The sequence below is a fragment of the Dama dama genome, chromosome 31 (genome assembly GCF_033118175.1).
Source record: "Dama dama isolate Ldn47 chromosome 31, ASM3311817v1, whole genome shotgun sequence".
Taxonomy (NCBI): Eukaryota; Metazoa; Chordata; class Mammalia; order Artiodactyla; family Cervidae; genus Dama; species Dama dama.
The window spans coordinates 10,706,093-10,727,335 of NC_083711.1; the positions used below are offsets into that span (position 1 = coordinate 10,706,093).

Consider the following 21,243-nt stretch of genomic DNA (forward strand, 5'->3'; position numbering starts at 1 on the left):
TCTTCTTTATTCCTTAGGTGTTATGTCACGGTAGTAGATACTTGCTTTTCTTCCCCTGGCACGGGGGAGGGAGGCAGAGATGAATGAGGATGGTCTTGGGGGAACAGATGCTGACCTTTCACAGAGCACTGATGCACCAGCTGTTTTTACTGGAGACAACGTCCTGTCCTCCTTAGTGACACGTGCTACCTCTGCCTGGATTCCATCTGAAACAGCCCCACAATGTCCTTTTCATGTGGGTGAAAACACCAGCTCCCTTCACATCTGAAAGCGCCTTGTTCCCACTGAACTGCGTGCACAAAGGGGAAAGCATGTTTTGGCTCAGGGACTAGCTGTTCATCAGATGCTGCCAGGCACTTTGGAGGACAAAGAAGGTGATGCTGGAAAAGGTCATGCTGTTGGGGACTTCCACTGCAACCCTCCAGTGACACTTTTTCCTGAAAAATAAGAGTCTGAAGTGTAACATTTTTAGGATAGTTATAGAAAAATTAGGCTTCAGTGTTAGGGTGATATATCTTGGAAGGATCTTTTAAAAAGTCTCTGTTAAAGTATAACATATACACAGAAGAGTACACATCTTGATGATGTTTCATGGGCATACCCGTGACATACACTCACATAACTGGCACCCAGATCAAGAAGCAGAATATGGCCAGCACCCACGAGACAGCCCTGTGCTTCCTTCGAGATGCCTCCCCTCCCCTCCAATTCCCATCAGACAACTCTTCTGACTTCTAACAGTATACATTAGTTTTCCTAGAGTCTTTCAACTCTTTCGTGTTTGGCTTCTTTTCCTCAGTGTTATGTGGGGCTTCCCTGGTGGCTCAGATGGTAAAGAATCCACCTGCAATGCGGGAGACCTGGGTTTGATCCCTGGGTTGGGAAGATCCCCTGGAGGAGGGCACGGCAACCCACTCCAGTACTCTTGCCTGGAGAATCCCATGGACGGAGGAACCTGGTAGGCTACAGTCCATGGGGTCGCGGAGATTTGGACACGACTGAGCACACAGCACGTGTGAAACTTTACCCATGTTGTAGTGTGTAGTTACTGGTCTTTCATTCTCATTGCTGGGTCATGTGTCACCATGGGATTATCCATGTTTTTCATTCATTCTCCTGTTGACAGGTGTTGGGATAGCTTCTAGTTTTGTCCATTGCAAACTGTACTGCTATAACCATTTCAGGACATGTGTTTTGGTGAAGACAGGAATGCATTTCTCTTGAAAACATACCCACGAGTGCATTTTGGGGGTCACAAGGTGTATAGACTTTCTGCTTTAGGAGGTAGTGCCAAATCGTCTTCCAAGCCAGTTACACCACTTTACTCATCAGCAGCTCCTAAGAATATTCTGATTGCTCCATGTCTTCCCCGATACTTGGTATTTTCTTTGTGGAAGTTTTTCTTTTAGAAAAGCATCCTCACTTGATTGTTTTCCCATCTGAACTGATTCCTTCTCTAGTAAAATTTTTTAAAGGGGTGGGAGTTGTCGGGGGGATAACTGCACCTGGCAAATGACCCACGGAGGTTGAGAAAACCACAGCAAATGTTTCAGTTGCACTGGGCGTGAGGAAGTGTGGTGGGTTTATATGTGGGAGGATCTTAAGCTCTGTTTTTCTGGAATAACTTTAAAGTGATACATAAAGACAAAATGGAAGGTAATTACTTTCCAAGAGGAGATGAAAGATTAAAAATTTGCAGCTGAGTCTTTAACTCTTGAAGAATTAAAGGGGGGAGTGGGGAGTAAAATGAATAAAGGTAGTCAGTTATAAGCTTCTAATTATAAGATGATTAAGTCCTAGGTATGTAATGAAAAGATGAATCTCATATACACACATTGCATTTTTCCCTTTCCCTACCTATAAGTATTTACCTTTGACTTCCAGTATCTTCATCTCTTCTTTTCCCACCAAGTCCTCACGGGATGATTCCATTTGCTTTATCAGGTGCTGTTTCTTTAGGAGAATGTCTAGCTTATTGAAGTCTTCCTTAGATACAGCAAAGTGTTTTGTTGTAAACAGAACAACTGCCAGATTGCCTAGGTTTGTCTGGCGTGTGGTGTCTGCTGGCTGACACCGTTTGTGATATTTGATGCCGTTTCTCTTGTGGGATATGAATCTGATGACATTCAGAAATAACATAGACCGCAGCGGTGGTGCCTTCACTTAAACTTCAGTTTTGTGGGTGGAGTCCTGTTAGTAGAATATATTTTCAAACCATGGCTCAAATGAGTGAGAAAAGAAGATGCATCAGAGAAAAAAAGTAACAATGTTTTGTGACTGAAAAATGCTGCTGTCGGCCAGTTTAATATTGAAGTAGATCCTCTGTTCAGGCTCTGAGCTAACTTCTGAGCGTTTACTAAACTTCTCTAAGGAGATACTCATTGATTGAGTTTCTAGAGGATTAATCATAGCATATGATGACACATGAGCTGTCCCCCCAGCTTTTGCATTTCAGAGCCCCCAGAGTTACAGCAAGCCCACTGTGAAGTTATCTGCTCATTGGCGGGTGTTTCCTGCCAATGTTAGTTGTCTTTAAAGCCCCTTTGACCTGGTTGTTCTTAGTGGCTGGAGTTCTCCTGAGTGGTCGCTATTTCTAGACTCTTCCCTGTGTTCCTAAGTCAGTAATACTTCGGGCTCCTGGATCTCCCATCCCAGCCCTAGTTGTGTTATGGCTGCTTGGCTCAGACAGGGGACCTGAGGATTGGGGTCACAGTGGTTCAGTTGGGGCAGGGTTATTGCATTTTCCTTGGCCATAATATCCCTTGGCTTCACTGTCCCCTCTGAACTGACCTGTCCCCTCTGGACACTGACCTTTGCTTCACAGCAACTGGCAGTAAGAAACCAACCTATCTGAAACACCTACTAAAAACCTTAATTTATCTAGTTATAAAAATAATTATATAGTGGAACTATATGTCACTTTGTTCTGTGTTTTCCGAGTCTCCTGTAAATGTGTTGTCATACTTTCATTATTTAAAAAAATTAGAAGTTAAAAAAGAAACCAAAACTAAGCTATCTGTATAGAACTGTCCACAGACTCAATGGGCATGAACCTGAACAAATTTCAGGAGACAGTGGAAGACAGAGGAGCCTGGCAGGCTGCGGCCTGTGGGGTCACAAAGAGGTGGACACTTAGTAAACGACAATGGCAGATAGAATTGTCACATATGCTGGTGTTTGGTTTGGGCTGCTGTCACAAACTACCCGAGACTGGGTGACTTTATAAACATTCTGGAGGCTGGAAGTGTGAGATGAGGGTGGGGACGTGACTGGGTTCTGGTCCGGCGTGTTGCCTGGTTCATAGAGGGCAGTCTTCTTGTGGACGCACGTGGTGGAAGGGGGCTAGCTAGCTCTCTGGCTCCTTTTTCCAAGGGCACCAGTCCCCTGTATGAATCCGCCTCTCCCATGACCTTATTACCTCCTAATGCCATCACACCTGGAGAAGGAAATGGCAATCCTCTCCAGTATTCTTGCCTGGGAAACTCCATGGTGGGCTTCAGTCCATGGGGTCGCCAGGAGTCAGACACGACTGAGCACACAGTCCCAGCACACTGGGGGTGAGGATTTCAGTGCTTGAATCTGGGGCTGGGGGATGGACACAACCATTCAGACCACTGTAACGAGTGCACTCAGTAAGTGCATGAGCGGGTGGACATGGTGGCCTCATCCCCCAGCCCCTGGGAGCGAGGGCTGGGCGGAGTGCTGTCTGACCTGCGGCGCCCTCCTTCTGTCTGTCTGCTCTCTGAGCAAGGCGGCCGGAGAGGTTGGCCTTCCCCGCGGGGGTGTCTGGACCCCCCAGCCAGGGCTCGCTGGGAACGCCCTGGCTCTCCTCCGCTGACCCGCGTGGTGGGCGTTTCTTCCCGGCCCCGGCCCGCCCTTCGCAGACCACCAGCCAGACGGAGCTGGAGAACTGGATCACCGCCATCCACTCCGCTTGCGCGGCCGCTGTCGCGAGACACCACCACAAGGAAGACACACTGCGGCTGCTGAAGTCGGAGATCAAAAAGCTGGAGCAGAAGATCGACATGGACGAGAAGATGAAGAAGATGGGCGAGATGCAGCTGTCTTCCGTCACAGACTCAAAGAAAAAGAAGACCATCCTGGATCAGGTAATTGTCCGCCCGTGTGCAGGCGGGGCCGGTCCTTAGCTCTTGAAAGGGGCGTTTCTGCTGCCTTGGAATCGAGAAATATCCTTGGTTATCTCCTCCTTGTCGGCCTGTCACCCAGGCTGCCAGACTCTGTATTCCGACTCTCAGTTCTCCTCACCCGTTGTGCACAGTTGATTGTTACGAATTGAAGGGACCAGTATCACACTGGAGGAAAAGCAGAAATGTCATGGAGGGCCCTCCTGCTCCCGCCAGCGTCAAGCTGTGCTCGGGGATCTGGGTAGCTGGCGCGTCTGCGATCTCATTCCCCGCCTATCAGGGTCCCTTGGTGCCCAGCTGTGATGGGTCTAACTTCATCCCTGACTCCTCAGTGAAGTTAAATTCCTACATTTAGTAAAGGCGGAGTGTGCTTTAAAAATATGTGGGTAATTGCTAGTATATGCAGGTAAGTGTATTTCATGCTGAAAAGGAAAGTTTTAGTGAGATAACAGAACATTTTTGCCTTCTATTCAGTTGCTTTAAAGTCAGTAATAGAGACTTCCCTGGGGGTCCAGATGTTAAGACTCTGCCCTTCCAATGCAGAGGGCGCTGGTTCAATTCCTGTTAGGGAACTAAGACCCCACATGCCATGTGGTGTTGCCAGAAAGAAAAACAAAAACTCAGTGATAGCCATTTAGCAGCATTTTGAAAATTTGCTTAATATGTAGGAAATAAGTATGTGAATAAGTGCTATTTAAATAGTTGATCAGCGTGTGATCTTCCATATTCCTCTCTGTTCTTTCCCTCTATTACCCTGTTCTATATATTCTTTAACCAGAGGTGAAATTCACATAACACAGACTTAACCACTTTAAAGTGCATATTCAGTGGCAGTGAGCACATGTACAATGTTGAGTAACCATTATCTCTGTCTAGTCCCAAATACTGTCTGCCTCAGAAGGAAACTCCGTATCTTTTAAGCGGTTGCTCCTCTCTGCCCCTGGCATTCTGTCTCTGGGTTTGCCAGTTTCGGATGTTTTGTGTAAGTGGAGTAGCCTGATAAGTGACCTTCTGTGTCAACGTCTTTGACTTAGTGTAATGTCTTATAGACTGGTCCACGTTGTGGTATGCACACTCCATTTCCTTTTATGGCCGAATATTATTCAATTGTGTATTTACACCACAATTTGTTTACCCGTTCATCTCTTGATAGATATTTGGGCTATTTACATTATTTGGCTGTTGTGAATAGTGTTATGAGTATGTGTTTATACTAACACCGTATTTTAAGCTGGAGTAAAAAGGTAGCTGTCAACCACTGATTAACACCCACAGCACAGCCAGGATCCCTGGGCCTTCACAACATACCTGTTCCAGCTCTTACCCTTGCATTACTTTGTTCAGCCATCACATCAGCCTCAGGAGGTGGGTATTATTTTGCCACTTTGAAAAATGTGGAAACATCTTGGATCTATTCTGTGGTTGAAACTATGCGTTCCAGAATGTGGATCTTCACCTTTAGTATTTTTTGTGGTCTCATCCTATATATTCAACCGCTAACCTGCTTCCAAAACTCTTGGCCTATTTGCTTCTGATTTTGAAATCACCTTGCTTTTCTTCTTCTCTGTCTTCCCCTGAAAAACCACCCCTAGGCAGGTCATATAATTCTCCAGGGCTGGAATTCCTCTGCTTTTTTACTTCTGCTGCAGGTTTGTGGTTCCGAGCCTGGAGCCAATGGCCTGTCATGGTTGCAAGCATGGAATCTGTGTTGGGAGGGAGCAGAGCAACTAAGGCTGTATGTTCTGTGTGTCGTACTGAATGTATGACTCCAGATCTTCGCATAAAAACATGCAACCTATGGAAATAGTAAAATTGGACTTGTTATTGCCTAAGAAATTTAGCGTACCTGTTGTTTACCTTTTAGAATTAAAATTAATACCTTTGTAGCATGTGGATATGTAACACTTATGTGGGATAAAATTGTTAACATTTACCTTCTCTTTTTCTTCTTTCACTTTTTCCATGTTTTCACCACTGTAGATCTTTGTCTGGGAGCAGAATCTCGAGCAGTTCCAAATGGACCTGTTTCGCTACCGCTGTTACCTAGCCAGCCTCCAAGGTGGGGAGCTGCCCAACCCTAAAAGGTTACTTGCCTTTGCAAGCCGACCAACCAAAGTGGCAATGGGCCGCCTTGGAATTTTTTCCGTATCATCTTTTCATGCCCTGGTGAGTAGAAGTTAATGTGTTTTTGATAAATATTCATCTTGACTGTTAATCTTGAGCATGACTTGACAAGAGTCTCTGAAGTGGTTTTCCAGTTTCACTGCTCCATGTGGCTCTCTGATCCGTCCTCTCTCAGCCATGGATGCAAGTCTTCGTTTGAATCTCTTTTGACATTTATTACTTAAGCTGGTCTTGATGGGCCCTAAATTATTGTGCAAAGAAAATATGAAAGGTATTACCTTAAGAGATCTTTGCATGGGGGTACTGGTGGATAACACATGTTATTTTTAGGTGGTGTCATGCTTTCAACCCCAATATGTATTTTTTCTTTTCTCCTTGTGGATATAATAAGTGGAGAGCTGTTCTCTCAAACGTAAATGTGTTTCTCTCACTTTCGCACATGAAAACACATGCCATATATTGAATAGATTTCTTTAGAAATCTTCCTTTTCACTTTTTCATCATGGTTTTGGAAGTGAAAGTGTTAGTCCCTCAATCATGTCTGACTCTTTGCGACCCCGTGGACTGTGGCCCACCAGGCTCCTCTGTCCTTGGAATTCTCCAGGCAAGAATACTGGAGTGGGTTGCCATGCCCTCCTTTAGGGGATCTTCCCAACTCAGGGATCGAACCTGGGTCTTCTACATTGCAGGCAGATTCTTTACTGTCTGAGCTACCAGGGAAGCCCCCATCATAGTTTTGGGTGACCATATATACCAGATTCATTTGAAGAAGGTCAAGACCTTCTGTATCTCTCAGCCCGACATAGGTAGTTGCTTGGAGAAGAGAATTTTCATCTGACCTCCAGAGCGGCAGATTGTGTAGTTGTATGTTTGCAATCTGTAATTTCATGTACTTGCTAAATTGCAAACAGCTTTATGTACTTTGAGTTCCTTTCTTCTCAAAAATTGCTATGCGAGCAACACGGTTTTGGCCTATCCAAATGAACACCCACTGAAAATGTACTGCACCTTAGCACATTTGCTGTGAAATTGAATGTTAAGTCCCAGGTTCCAGAAACCGCCTTGGAGAACCTTTGCTATGGGGCTCTGGGCTCGCTGTGTCAGCTGCACCCTTCAATTGAATTCAGAGCTGTAATTCACTCAGAGGCGTTTGTGTTCTTTATAAATAGATTAGCATCATCATTCAGATAATTAGGGTAGATTTACATTTTTAAAGAAGTCTTAAACCAATTTCTGGAGTTATTAGAACTGGCATCCTGATTTGTTCTACTAATTACAGCTCAGCTCTTGGTCTCCCTGACTACCACCTCTCCATACAGCTATTAAGTCTAATTTTTTTAGTGACAATGGGTCCAAGTGCTGTGATCAATTAATCTTGTAAACGGTCTTCAGTTTGTGGCTCTTGGTCTCTTTCTGTGAGACCTGGACACTGCTTTGTAACTTAACCAAATCTTAGTTTGCCTGTTCTGCAAAATAATTGCAAGAAAAATTCTTGTTTATCACACTGTGAGAATGTCATCAATTGAAGTAGCAGTCTTATTATTGAAAGGGCTTCCCTGGTGGTTCAGACGCTGAAGAATCTGCCTGCATGCCAGAGACCTTGGTTCGATCCCTATGTCAGGAAGATCCTCTGGAATAGGAAATGGTTACCCACTCCAGTATTCCTGCCTGGAGAATTCCATGGATAGAGGAGCCTGGCAAGTTACAGTCATGGGGTTGCAAAGACTGGGACATGACTGAGTAACTAACACTTTATTTCACTTTCTTATGTAGGAAGTTTGATACCCATGATGGTGCATCAGTGTTATTACTGGGTTGGCCAAAAAGTTTGTTTGGGTTCTTATGGAAAAGCCTGAACGAACTTTTCAGCCAACCCAATACTAAATCTCAAGACATCCAAATGGCTGTTTCCTTCTCCTGGGCTTGATAAACTTTGGGAAAAATAATCTTGCTGTCTACCTAAAACTTCTGTGCTTCTATATTTTCTTCAAAGCCACTGAAGCTAACCTCTCCTGTGTGCACTTAGGTGCCCAGCTGTGTCTGACTCCTGGCAACTCCATGAGCTATAGCCCGCCAGACTCCTCTTGTCCTTGGAATTTTTCAGGCAGAAATACTGGAGCAGGTTGCCATTTCCTCCTCCAGGGGATCTTCCCAGCTCAGGGTTCAAACCTGCATCTCTTGCTTTGGTCAGGCAGATTCTTTACCACTAGCGCCACTTGGGAAGTCCCTTTAAGGTGAGATGATGTAATAAAAGCCACTGAATTATCCTTCCATAATTAATCTCCAGACCTTCTAATCTCCTCTATCTCAATATCTATGATTTGTGTGTGCTTTTCTTTTGATGGGCAGGCTTTTAAAATCTGACCAGCTGACAATGGGAGTGGAAGGCTTAGTAACTTTTAGCTTTATTCGGTCCATGGTTTTAAAGGAGAATGTTTCATTCCACATGTGCCAGTCTTTGTCCCTTTGGTCTTGTTTTTTTGCTAGCTACATCTGTGATGTGTATCTGGGTGTTTATGTGTCATTGCAAACTTCTCTTTTCCATGAGAGGTTTCAGTGAGACCGGCCCAGTTAAGCAAGCCTGTTGGGTATCTGTTCCTATTTGTTGCTGTACATTCTACAGAAGATTCTGGGCAGGGAGTTTTTACTGTCTTGTTTATTGGATACTTATTTTTTTCCTTCTCTCCTTGTCGTTTGACCCCAGAGAATGTTTTTTTCCCTTGGGGTTGAAACATTCTTCAATTTAGCCTTTGTCCAGACTTTTTATTTTTTTTCTCTTCTTTTAAGTGGGGAGCGTGGAAGGAGGAGGTGTCAGGGCAACAGGGCTAGGGGAGGAGATTTGAGCACAATTTAAGTTCCATTGACTAAGACGACTTCTCATCATGCTCAGTGATTTTCGGTAATTAACTGAAGGGTCCCCACTGTACTCTTTGAGAGAAGGTTATCATTGTTCTTGTTTGCACAGATGAACAGAGTGATAGAGTAATCAGGTACGGGCCACAAAAAGAGGCATTGTCTGAGCAAAGATCATTGAGAAACTCTTGAGCTCTTGTCCAACAGTTCTTTTGCCAGCTTTTTTTTTTTCTTCCATCTAAATCTCTTTGCTCATTTTGAGTCATTATTGTCTTGGGAGTAGCAGTAACTTTCACAGTTTATGAGGTCCCCAACAGTTTAGAGTAGTTACTCTCAGAACCTTAAATAAAACAGTCCATTTGTTAAACAGAACTAAACCAACTGGTCAGCTGGGAACTGAGCACATTTTTGATTGTTTGAGTTTCTTTTCTGGACTCTGTTTTTCCAAACTTAGAAACTAGAGTTACTGTTTAGTTGCTGTAAGTGTGTTCTGTAGGATCTCTGCTTCGGCTTTTCCTTGCTTGTTTGTTGTTTATTTATTCATTCAATCAACAAATAAATGTGAGTGCCTGGCATGTGTCCATACTGTCCTCTGATTAGGGTTATAGCAGTGAACGGATCGAGAGTTCTTGTCCCACCGGAGCTTATATTTTTGTGGGAGAGATGGATAATAAGTAAGCAATTAGATAAACACGAGGGCTTCCCACATGGCTTAGTGGTAAAGGGTCTGCCTGCAGTGCAGGAGACCCAAGAGTCATGGGTTCCATCCCTGGGTCAGGAAGATCCTCTGGAGAAGGAAATGGCAACCCACTCTAGTCATTTTTGGCCTGGGAAATTCTTGGACAGAGGAGCCTGGTGGGCTACAGTTTATGGGGTCACAAGCACTGGACATGCCTTTGTGTCCTTTGTTGTGTGATGTTTGCTCCCCTAACACCTTGAGTATATTTGTGGTAAGAGCTCTCTCTGGGAGAGTTTTCCCACCATTGTCTCGAGTGCCACATTCTGCCCCTGTCTGGGTTTGCCTATGTCCTAAGCTGAGAAAATGCAAGATCTTTCAAGCTCCCTCCTCTTCTTTTTGTTTGGGACCAAAACTTTCCCCCTAATACCCTCGCAGAGAAGCTGTTTTGGTTCCTGTTTCTGATGGACGTGGGGATCTTTGCCAGTCTACTCACTGGGGCTTCCAGGGTGTTTATCCTGTCAGTGCTGAAAACCTCAGGAAGGTGTGCCTTGTAACCAGCGAACCCGCCGCTGAGGGGGGCCCCCGGGTGTTACCCAACAGTGTTCATCCACGAGAAGGCGGCCAGTTGGCAGCCATCACGTGGGGAGTTGCCCGTGTGGGAATCTATGACAAGTAGGTTCTGAGATATTTACCTCTGGCAACAAAGAGTGGGTGGGGAAGTTTCATTTCAAGCCCAACTCGCTGTACCTCCTGGTACTCCCTCGTTTGAGAGGAGAGTCCGTGGGTGGCCTGCTGAGGCCTCCTGGCAGAAGTTCCCTTAGGTTCCTGGGACTCTGCCTGCCACCTGTGGGACAAAGTTCAAGCCTGAAAGATTGCCTGCAAAGACTTTATGGATTTGAAAATCTGTAAAGTCTCAGAGCTCCTGCCCCTATTGCTTGATGCAGGCGATCACAGCGGCGGATGGAGGTTTGGTGTGGTCCCTTCCTGAACATTTAAGTATTTGTCTGGATTCCTGGATGGTAGCTCAAGTGTAGAGAATCCGCCTGTAATGAAGGAGATGCGGGTTCAATTCCCGGGTCAGGAAGATCCCCTTGGAGGATAAAATGCAAGCCACTCCAGTATTCTTGCTTGGAAAATTCCCATGAACAGAGGAGCCTGGTGGGCTACAGTCCGTAGGGGTCGCAGAGAGTGGAACACAGCTGAATTGCTGAGCATGCACGCTGGCGCCTTGCAGATATCTCATTGGAGGTTAGCTTCCTTTAAAAAAAAAAAAGTTTTCCCCTCCAACGTTAAAATTTGTTTCAATAAAAAGATGAGTATCACATTTTAAGTGTAGATGACAGAATTGCCAAATGCATTTAGTACATTTCCATTTTGTAAAAAGATTATATACATATTTGCTTGGAAATAAAATCTGGAAGGATGTAACCAAATATTAATGGTTGTAGTTTTCATGTTTTTGGAAACATTTTTTTGCTTTCTTTTGCTGTGTAAAATATATCCTATAAAAGTAAGGAGGAAAACGTCTTCTAGCCTTTTCTATGCATATTTGAAATTAAATATTTTACAAAATCATGATTGAGGAAATACAACTCTTATTCCTGTTTCACCTAAACATAGGACATGCAAGGCATAGTTTCACCATCTTTCATGGACCTGAATCCCTTCTGTTTTATTCTATAATCCTTGAAAATGCTTCCATCTAAATGTCCTGAACTAGCTAACATGACCTTTTAGGAAAGAGGGGAGTGAAGGATAATGGAAAACCCCCTCCTTTTGAGGATCCTTCCTGGAAATTATAAATAACCTTTTTACTTCCCCTTGACCAGAACTTCATCACTATCCCACGCCCTGCTACAAGGAAAATAAGTCCACTTGGGGCAGCCAGATGCTCGACTTTTTTTGAGATTTCTCTGACTAAGGCCAAGGAGTAATTAATATTGGGGGACGACCATCGCTTGCTTAATGAGGAAAGTAATTTTATGTAATTCTGAGAAAACGAAATAGAAGAGATAGGTAAATTTAGATTCAGTACGAAATCACAGGCACCCAGATGCGCTGTTTTCACTGTTTTTGCTGACACTCAGTCACTGTTTTTTGTTAGGGGGTAGGAACAACTCTGCATCACTTAGAGAGAATCTCAAAAAAGTATGGTTAGTTTAACTTGATGCTAGAGTTTGGGACTGTGACCAGAAGGACATCTAATTTCTTGGAAACCTGGCATACATTCTGTTCCTGTTATGTATTTTTACTGAGCCGACTCATTGGAAAAGACCCTGGTGCTGGGAAAGATTGAGGGTAGGAGGAGAAGGGGGTGACAGAGGATGAGGCGGTTGGATATCACCGACTCAATGGACGAAAGTCTGAGCAAACTCCGGAAGATAGTGGAGGACAGGGAAACCTGATGTGCTGCAGTCCATGGGTTTGCAAAGAGTCAGGCATGCCTGAGTAACTGAACAACAGCAACTGATTATTTCAGACAGCGATTGAGTTTGCCAAGCTTTCATTCATATTTTGAATCTAGAAAGGACCCTCAAAGTTCCTGTATATGTGAGTCGTGGATGAAAGGCTTTGGGTGGTGGGCTCAGTATGGACTGACATGAGACTTTTGGAGGGTGGGACTTAGTGGGGACTTTGGGGTCAGTGGTCCTGACTACATCTTGTTGATGTTCCCTCTTGTCGTCCTTAGGTGGCCGCCCGCACTGGTGAAACTGGAGTCAGAAGACGTACTCAGGCCATGTCCCGATCCGCAAGCAAGAGAAGGAGCAGGTTTTCTTCTCTTTGGGGTCTGGACACTACCTCTAAAAAGAAGCAGGGACGCCCAAGCATCAATCAGGTAGGTTCCAGGGTGGATGAGAAGGCAAGCGTAGGTTATTTGCACAGACGCATCACTTTGGGATGTGCATGCATTCATGCATTGTTCCTTGACTGATACCCAGTGTGATACCACTTCAGCTAGCTGAAGCAAAGAAGTTAGTTGTGCTAGATGCTTTAAATAGATAATGTACACCCATAACACTGAACTCTGCTATTAGTCTATCACCAAGCTCCCGTCCCCCACCTGCATTCTTTCCAAACCCTGGTTAATTGTAGACGGACTGAAAGTACACTTCTTCCTGAGACTTCCAGAAAAAAGCAGGGCTTGATGATGAAGCCAAGTGGGCACCTGAACAGTCTTTTTATGCTTTCTCTGGCATTGGATCAAAGGCCACCTCCAGGGCAATCTGATGATTTCTTTGCCCTTGACTATTTGGGGTTGACATTAAAATGGGTGCCTACCAATACGAGGAACCAGGAGTCTGAGAGCACTCACTCACCACGGTGACTTCCATCTCCCACGGTAGCAGGGCTTGAAGAGGACCTATCTCAGGGTGTCCTGAGTGGTGCCCCCTAGGGTGCTGCATCACACTTTGACTTTTACAAGCGAAGACCACTTTGCTGCCGGAACTCTCTTTCCATTGTCATTGTTATCCTCCTCCTTTGGCTTTGAAAAACAAGTGGCCCCAGAGCTGCTTTGATGATAGGCCTGGAAAGAACATAGGAGAGGGGGAGAATGTCCAGTCCATGAGCTGCAGAGGCACTGAGCATTTTGAGGTCATGATTAGGATTGCCAATTTGACCTGTTCACCCTGAGCCCTTATGCAAAGTGAGACAGGTCCATTGACTGACTCATTACAAAAAGATCTTGTGTATTTGACTAGTTCAGCCATTAGTTTACTTAGGAATGACATTTAAGAGAGAAATTAGGCCTGAAAGCTGAGGTGCTAAGTCCTTAGCTGCCCATCACGCTCATCGTGTCTACCTGGGATGTAGAAACAGTGAGCACATGAGGAGAGCCTGAGTGGCCACGCTGGGTGTTCTCTGGTCTTTGGGGAGAGGAGTGTGTCAGGTTGGCTGCCTGGGGTTTTGCTTCTGTGTAAATTTGAAGAACAAACTGGAGGAAAGTCAATATTTCAGCGGAAAAAATCACACACAAGACCTGATGACTCCTGATTAAACATGCAAAAAGGTGGCATTAGCAGCCAGCATTTCTCCCCTTGTTTTGGGAGGTGCTGGTGTTGTTTTGTGTGCATCCGTTGGCCTTACAGGTGACTCAGACCATCACTATAAATATATGCCAGGATTTGTAGTTGGCAACTTGAGTTGCATTTCTCTTCTATTAAAAGCCTTATTTCAGAGACTTCCCTGGCAGTCCAGTGGTCAAGACTCTGTGCTTTCGCTGCAGAGGGCATGGGTTCGACCCTTGATTTGGGAACCAAGATCCCACGTGCCACATGGAGCAGCCAATAAATAAATAAATAAAATATAATAAAAAATATCTTAAAAAAGGAGCTTTAGTTCATTCATATGCTTCTGCTTTATGGGCACCCACTTATGTTATAGTCCATTGCTGCTGAAATATATGCCTGCCAAAAGAAGTTTTAGCTATTTCCTCTAATCAAAGGATCATGTAATGTTATATAACCAGATCTTGTTATTCTGTCTTGTAGTAAGAGTTTTAAAAAACCTCTTGGCCATAAGCATACCAATAGAAATTTGCTTGTTAATTTAGTCCTTTGAAACAGATAAAAATTGTATGTTTCTAGATATCTCACTTGCTTTGGAGCAAAAACTTTTTCCTAATTACATACTTTACACCAACAGTGCACCATCAGTTGAGAGCCAGTATATAAAATTTCTCACGTTCACATGTTCAGGTTCTGACTACCTAGTGGCATTGGTACCCTGGTGTGACTTTAGTCATATCTTTTTTAAATTGAATTATAATTGCTGTGCAATGGTGTATTAGTAACTGCTGTACAGTGAAGTGAATCAGCTATATACATACACATATCTCCTTTTGGACCTCCTTCCCATCCATCTCTCATCCCACCCATCTAGGTCATTACAGAGCACCGAACTGAGTTCCCTGCGCTATACACCAGCTTCCCACTAGCTGTTTATTTTCACACATGGTACTATATATATGTCAAACCTAATCTTCCAATTCACAGTCATATCTTTAAGTTTGTAGGATTCATTAAATTTGCAAGGGTAGACAGGTTTCTATTTTTTAAATAAGAAACTTTTCCGCGGTGTTGCAGTAATATAATTCTAAATGTATGTTCTCAGGTTTTGAGGATTTTTAAATGTTTTATTTATGTATTTGTTTATTTTTAAATTCTTTGGCCACGCCTCATGGCATTTGGGGCTTCAGTTCCCAAACTGAGGATAGAACCCATGCCCCCTGCATTGGAAATGTGGAGGCTTAATCGCTGGATCGTCAGGGAAGTCCCCGTAGTTCTGAGGATTAAAATGTAAACTAATTATTCTTGGTAAATATCTGATTAGGTGTGTGGCACTGTAGCTGAAACTCTTCATTGTGAAAGAATCCAGTCCATTCTATTTGTAAGCTAATTCATCTAAATTTAAAGAAAAATCTAGCTCTAATAAGCCAATTTTAAAAAATTGTCCAGGATTTGGGGAGTGCCTGACAAAGGAATGGTTTTCATGGTCTGCCAGCTTGTAAATTACTTTACCTACTTGAGGGTTTGATGTAAGAGTATGTGAAACTTTTGTAATGTTTTCTAATAGCCATGCCTATTTCCATCTTCTTCTCATGCTTCATCTGCCCTTTTGCCCAAATTCCTTTTTAAGATGATACTTTTGTATATGCAGGTGTTCGGTGAGGGAACTGAGGCTGTAAAGAAATCTTTAGAGGGAATATTTGATGACACTGTTCCAGATGGCAAGGTAAAAATAAACACATGTTCCTTTTCTAAAAGTACCACAAATATATCAACATTACACAGTGCAGTGGTTTCTTGGGATCCTAAAATTAAGTAGACTCAGTATTAGACACTGCAATAATCAGTCCTTTAAAATTATATAACTGGTCGAGAAAAGATGGAAAACGATTACAGTAAGACATTCACCTGCTGACATAACATTTTCAGTAATTATCATTTGAATGTTTGTTTCCATCTAGAATATGGGAGGAAATTGGGGTTCTGGGTAGCAGAATATTTTATGCCATTGTCAATTCCTCTCGTAAACAACTTCCTTCTCAAGAGGTGAGTTGGTACTGGTCTCCCTCTCTACCCACACATGCTATTTTGTTTCGATTAATTTCAAAGAACTGTTCTAATGGTTTTAAAAATAAAACATGCATTTGCTTCCCAAGACAAGCATCCAGTTATAAATCTCCAGACTTGGTTTAATCTTGTGCTTGGATTTAAAAGGGTCTTTCAAACTGCTCTGATTGAAAGCCCATAAAGAATATTGATTTTTTTTTTTCTAGGCTGCTATTTTCAGCCTCTAAATGAATGGACATCCCTCATTTTAAAGACCCTAATGGTGATACCAACAGGCTCTTTCTTGGGGGGAAGGGGTGGGGGTTCTGATGCTGATAATGTGACCTTGGTATGATCCTTCTATTCGCTGACTCAGAATCAAGATGACAGAGTTCAGCTTTCAGTTGCCATGCAACCAAGCAGTGGGTTGTCCCATGTTCTAGATAGAACTGAGCCTCTGAAATCAGGGTTCTGGCTACTGGGGAGGAGTGGGGCGAAGTGTGGTCACAGAGGGACCTTTTTCTCCCTTTGATACCTAACTCCTCCTGGATTATGTCATTGTGGATATCAAGATGGCTGTCCGTGGAAATACTCATCAATAACCACTGTCTCTTTCTGATGAAATCTCTTGAGGTTAAATCATTGTCCTTATGTGCAATCCAAGCAGTTTCTGTGTTCATGTCTGAAGTTAAATAATTCATCTTGAATACCATAATTAGTGCACTTTTAATGTAGGGATGTTTTCCCTAGGCACACAGATCCTGGAAACTGCAAAAATTGTTCCATTGGATTTCTGTCACTCTTTTCATTTTTCCGAGATACCCCTTTATTTTTACTCCTTGGCTGGAATGCCTTGTGCTCAAAGAACAGTTTAGATGCAAAATTTGGGCTGGTCTAGTGCTAAGAGCACTTTGAGGTAGCACGTGGGGACAGAGTGGGACGTTTCCAATTACAGTTAGTGGGCTTTGGGCAAGTTGATTGTGTTTTGACAGTGCCTTCCCTGGGGTTCAATTTATCTGTGAAAGCCAAGCCATTCAAAGGCAGAGCTGAAATTGTCTTCTCCATTGAAGAGTTTAGTTTAGTAGCCTTTACAGAAACATGTCCCCCATTCTGGGATCTGATCTTTTATACACACAGAAGGTGTTACAGTACCAACTGTCAGGCTGCCGCTGGGAACCTTATTTGTTCTTATAATCTGCTGATGGCAGCACATTTTCAGTAATCTATGGGTACATATTTACCAATCCCTGGATATACACCAATAATCAAGGCTTATTTCTTACCACCTGTTGAGCATCAGCATCACTGTTACCTTGCTAAAATCTAAAGAAATTATTTCTTTGCTTACTCCAGAGAGATGAGGTTCCTAATATTTCATCAACCTGTGGAGTGTTTTTTGCTTTAGATGTTTAGCTGGCTTAGATATAACCCAGCTGCTGACTACGTAGGTAGGACATGGCTCCTCCCACTCTTAGAAACTTGGTACTATTCCCTGATTCAGAGGATGGACTGATGGCAACAGCCTGAGAAAAGGCAGAAAGCTCATCTGTGGAGTTCTCTGCGCCTCATAAAGTAAATGTAGCTCTCTGTTTCTCGTGGAGCTGTGCCAGAGGTTAAATGTGAACACAGAAATGATGCTGGTTGTCAATAGCTTGTGTTGGAACACCATCTTTAAGAATTTCCTTGGAGCCTCCTGGTCACCTTTGAAACTTACAGCTCATCAAGGGTACATCGTCTTGCCAGAGGACTCTCAGCTCTAAATTTGAAATGGGTTTGTGGAAGAAATCACAGCAAGAAAGCTGAACTGAATGGATGGCCCGTTTCTTTCTTTCTGCCAAAGTTTGATACCCACTCAGTCATGCAGTGCCCACCTGTGGATGCCATGGGTCAGGTGTGAGGTCTGCGTCTCACCTGAGACATCTCGTGCACCCCCAGAAAGCTCCTTTCTCTATAGTTTCTTGCTCTCTCTGAGAGTCCCCTCTGTCCTTCACCATTGCCACCACACTTTTGCCCCCGGGCCCTTTTCTTGGATAATCCCCATGTGCTACCAGGGGATCTGAGACCCTCAGAGATTGACTTGCTGCTCTGCTAACTTTATTTCTTATCCTAGAGGGAGAAAGAAATGGTCTTACCTGCCGTCCACCAGCACAATCCCGACTGTGACATCTGGGTCCATGAGTATTTCACCCCGTCCTGGTTCTGTCTACCGAACAATCAGCCAGCCCTGACGGTCGTCCGGCCGGGGGACACGGCCCGGGACACCCTGGAGCTGATCTGCAAGGTATGAAGCCACTTGGGCTGTTTGCGTTCGAGGACTCCACGGACACTCAGAAGCAGGTGGCAGAGGAGGGTTCTTGAAAGAACACCTTCATTTCATTCCAGAGCAGTATTGGATCCCCTTGTGATAATACACATAATGGATGGACATGAATTCTTCTGCACTAGGAGGAGAGGGATTCTCTTAGTAGCTTCTTGCAACATGTGTTCTTGATAGACTTGTGAAAAGCCTATTACATGCTCATTGCACAAGTTTTAGAGAATTTAGGTAAAAAACAAAGCCGAAAATTAAGGCACTCTTGCTCACAAAATTCAGAAATCACCTTGGTGAACATTTTGGTGTTTGTCCCTGCTTTCTGTTTGCTACATGCACACATACATGTATTCAGTGGCATCATATTATGTGCACAGAGCTTCCCAGGTGTCTCAGATGGTAAAAAATCTGCCTGTGGTGCAGGAGACGCAGGTTCAATCCCTGGGTCAGGAAGATCCCTTGGAGGAGGGAATGGCTACCCTCTCCATTATTCTTTCCTGGAGCATCCCATGGACAGAGGACCCTGGTGCGCTGTAGTCCATGAGGTTGCAAAGAGTTGGACATGACTGAGCAATGAACACAACACTTTATTGTGTGCAGTATTTGTAATCTGCTCTTTGGCAGTTTCTAATACACCATGGACATTGTTAGGGTAGGGAAACATTGAAATAAATGTCAAATTTGCAGTCCATGATGAGAAATTCTCCTTCCTGTGAACACACAGTTAACCTCTTCCTTTGAAGTGGCAAGTGATTGAACTCCCTTCCTCTACTTACACCTTAAGTTATAGAAACTTCGTGATTGTTTTCACGGTAAGCCCAGTTTCATTTTTTGATCCTCCTTGAGTGACAGCTAGATGAACTGGATTGCCTTGAGTGAGAGAAGGGAAAGAGGAAAGAACAGGACTTTTCTTACATGTCGGGGTTTTCTTTTACCTAATTAGTAGCATTAATAGTCTTATTTGGTAGTCGTATGGAGTCTGAGAAGAAATGGTACGTTCCCATTGTACAGATGAGAAGGTGAGGTTCAGAAAGCCCTGGTTCCTTGCCTGAGCTCACATCACGGTCAGTCACTTGCAACGGAGGTTTTTTGGTTTTTTCCCCTTTCAATACTTTTATGTATTTATTTACTTTATGGCTGGGCAGGGTTGTCGTTGCTCGTTGGGCTCTTCTCTAGTTGCGGCAAGCGGAGGCTTCTCTCTGGTTGCAGCGTGCAGGCTTCTCGTTGCCGTGGCCTCTCATTGCCGTGGCTTCTCGTTGCCGTGGCCTCTCATTGCCGTGGCCTCTCATTGCCGTGGCCTCTCATTGCCGTGGCTTCTCGTTGCCGTGGCTTCTCGTTGTGGAGCACGGGCTCCAGGGTGCTCGGGTCAGCAGTTGTGCCCCAGGCTCCGTAGCACAGGCTCAGTAGTTGGGGGCCTCAGCTTTGTTGCTCCGTAGCATGTGCTCTCATCCCAGATCAGGGATCGAACCTCTGTCTCCTGCTTTGGCAGGTGGGCTCTTTAGCACTGAGTCACCAGGAAGGCCTGCAAAGGAGGTTTTGAATCTCTATCTGGCTGCTCCAAACTTGGATGGCTTCCTTTGTTCCAAGTAAATGGTTGCAAGAGCTGTCAGTCATCTGGAAGGATGGTCCATGAAGGTTGGAAGAGCCTAGAATATCTTCTTCGGGGAGTGAAATGGTCTTCTCTGAGATCACTAAAGGGAAAGTGGAAACCTTGTCATAATTTCATCCTAGAAGAAGCCGGATGAATCCAATGATGTTTTTGAACCTTCTCATTCAACGTGTGCGTGCTAAACTGCTTCAGTCGCGTGTCCAACTCTGTGGACTGTAGAGACCTTCGGGCTGTGGCCCGCCAGGCTCCTCTGTCCATGGGATTCTCCAGGCAAGAACACTGGAGTGGGTTGCGATGCCCTCCTCCAGGGGATCTTGCCGACCCAGGGATTAAACCCAAGTCTCTTATGTCTCCTGCATTTGCAGGTGGATTCTTTACCACTAGCACCACCTGGAAAGCCCTCATTCAATACAAGTGGTTTATAAATATGGAATAACTTTCACTATCTCAACTAGTAACTCAGTTCTTCTGCCATCAGCAATTTTTGCACTTAACAAAAAGTACAAATCACTAGGACTTGGTAAGGGAAAAATCTGGCTTCACGTGAAGGAGAACTAGAACACTCTGGCTCAAATAAGCCTGTCAATCAGATCATCTCTCCGGAGGAAAAGTAGAAGGACCATTTGTTTCAGGGCAAAGCTGAAAATCAGCCCCCACATGGTTGTTAAAAATAAATGATACACCATTGCATGCTTTGACTCCTTCATGTACACGCATTCTAGCTTTTTAAAGATAATGGTATTTCTGTTCACATTTTTTATTTTAATTACTTAACGAAATTAGTCTATTGAGGATTTCTGCATCCTTTTATTTATAGATTAGCACGATTCTTTAGAGACCCATTAATATTCTGCCGAGCTGTGGGAGTTATTCTCAGAACTGCAGCTGAAGGTGTCAGAAGTAGGGCTCTGGGTTTTTCACATAAGCTGAACTCTGGAGGGGCCTTCCAAAGAGTAGCATTGCTCTGGTGCCTCCTGTATACACTGGCATTAGACTCCATCAGGAATTGGAGGGTGCATCAGAGTTTAGCAATAAGCATTGGTGGAAGGTTAAACAGTGAGCGGGGGAAATAGTGATTTTAGGTCCTTTTCAAGCTTTTGCTTTGATAGAAACTAAGGGAATGAAGGAGGCATAATATTGTCAGGGCAACTTAGAGACCATCTTTAAATAATGAGTTAGACCAGCTGCCCTTATAAAGGGTTTTATCACTTGATGGAATTTTAATGGTGTCATTGTGACAAACATCCCTTTCTCTAACAATAAAAGGTTTTTATTGTTTTTCTTGAATCCTCAGATTTTTTTCCCCCCCAAAACATAGAACTAGAGATGAAAGCAATATGGTGTGGAACACGCTTACATCTCTTGAGTTTAAAAACAGAAAACTTTGGTGTGTACTGTAAGAAATTGGTGGTCCCCAGAAAAGCATTTGTGTAGGGTAAATTATAGTGTGCCCAGGGCCAGGTGCCTTC

The 21,243-nt window shown here is 43.9% G+C and overlaps 1 protein-coding gene across 4 annotated transcripts in view; it reads left to right on the forward strand.

Moving 5' to 3' along the window:
- Positions 1-21,243, forward strand: part of TIAM1 (TIAM Rac1 associated GEF 1) — a 451,658-nt gene that overhangs the window by 331,836 nt on the left and 98,579 nt on the right. For all 4 annotated transcript variants that reach the window (XM_061134344.1, XM_061134343.1, XM_061134345.1 and 1 more), the window contains 5 exons: positions 3,885-4,109; positions 6,126-6,311; positions 12,491-12,637; positions 15,460-15,534; positions 17,965-18,135. In XM_061134344.1, the coding sequence (XP_060990327.1) occupies positions 3,885-4,109; positions 6,126-6,311; positions 12,491-12,637; positions 15,460-15,534; positions 17,965-18,135 (804 nt within the window). The remainder of the gene's footprint in view (positions 1-3,884; positions 4,110-6,125; positions 6,312-12,490; positions 12,638-15,459; positions 15,535-17,964; positions 18,136-21,243) is intronic.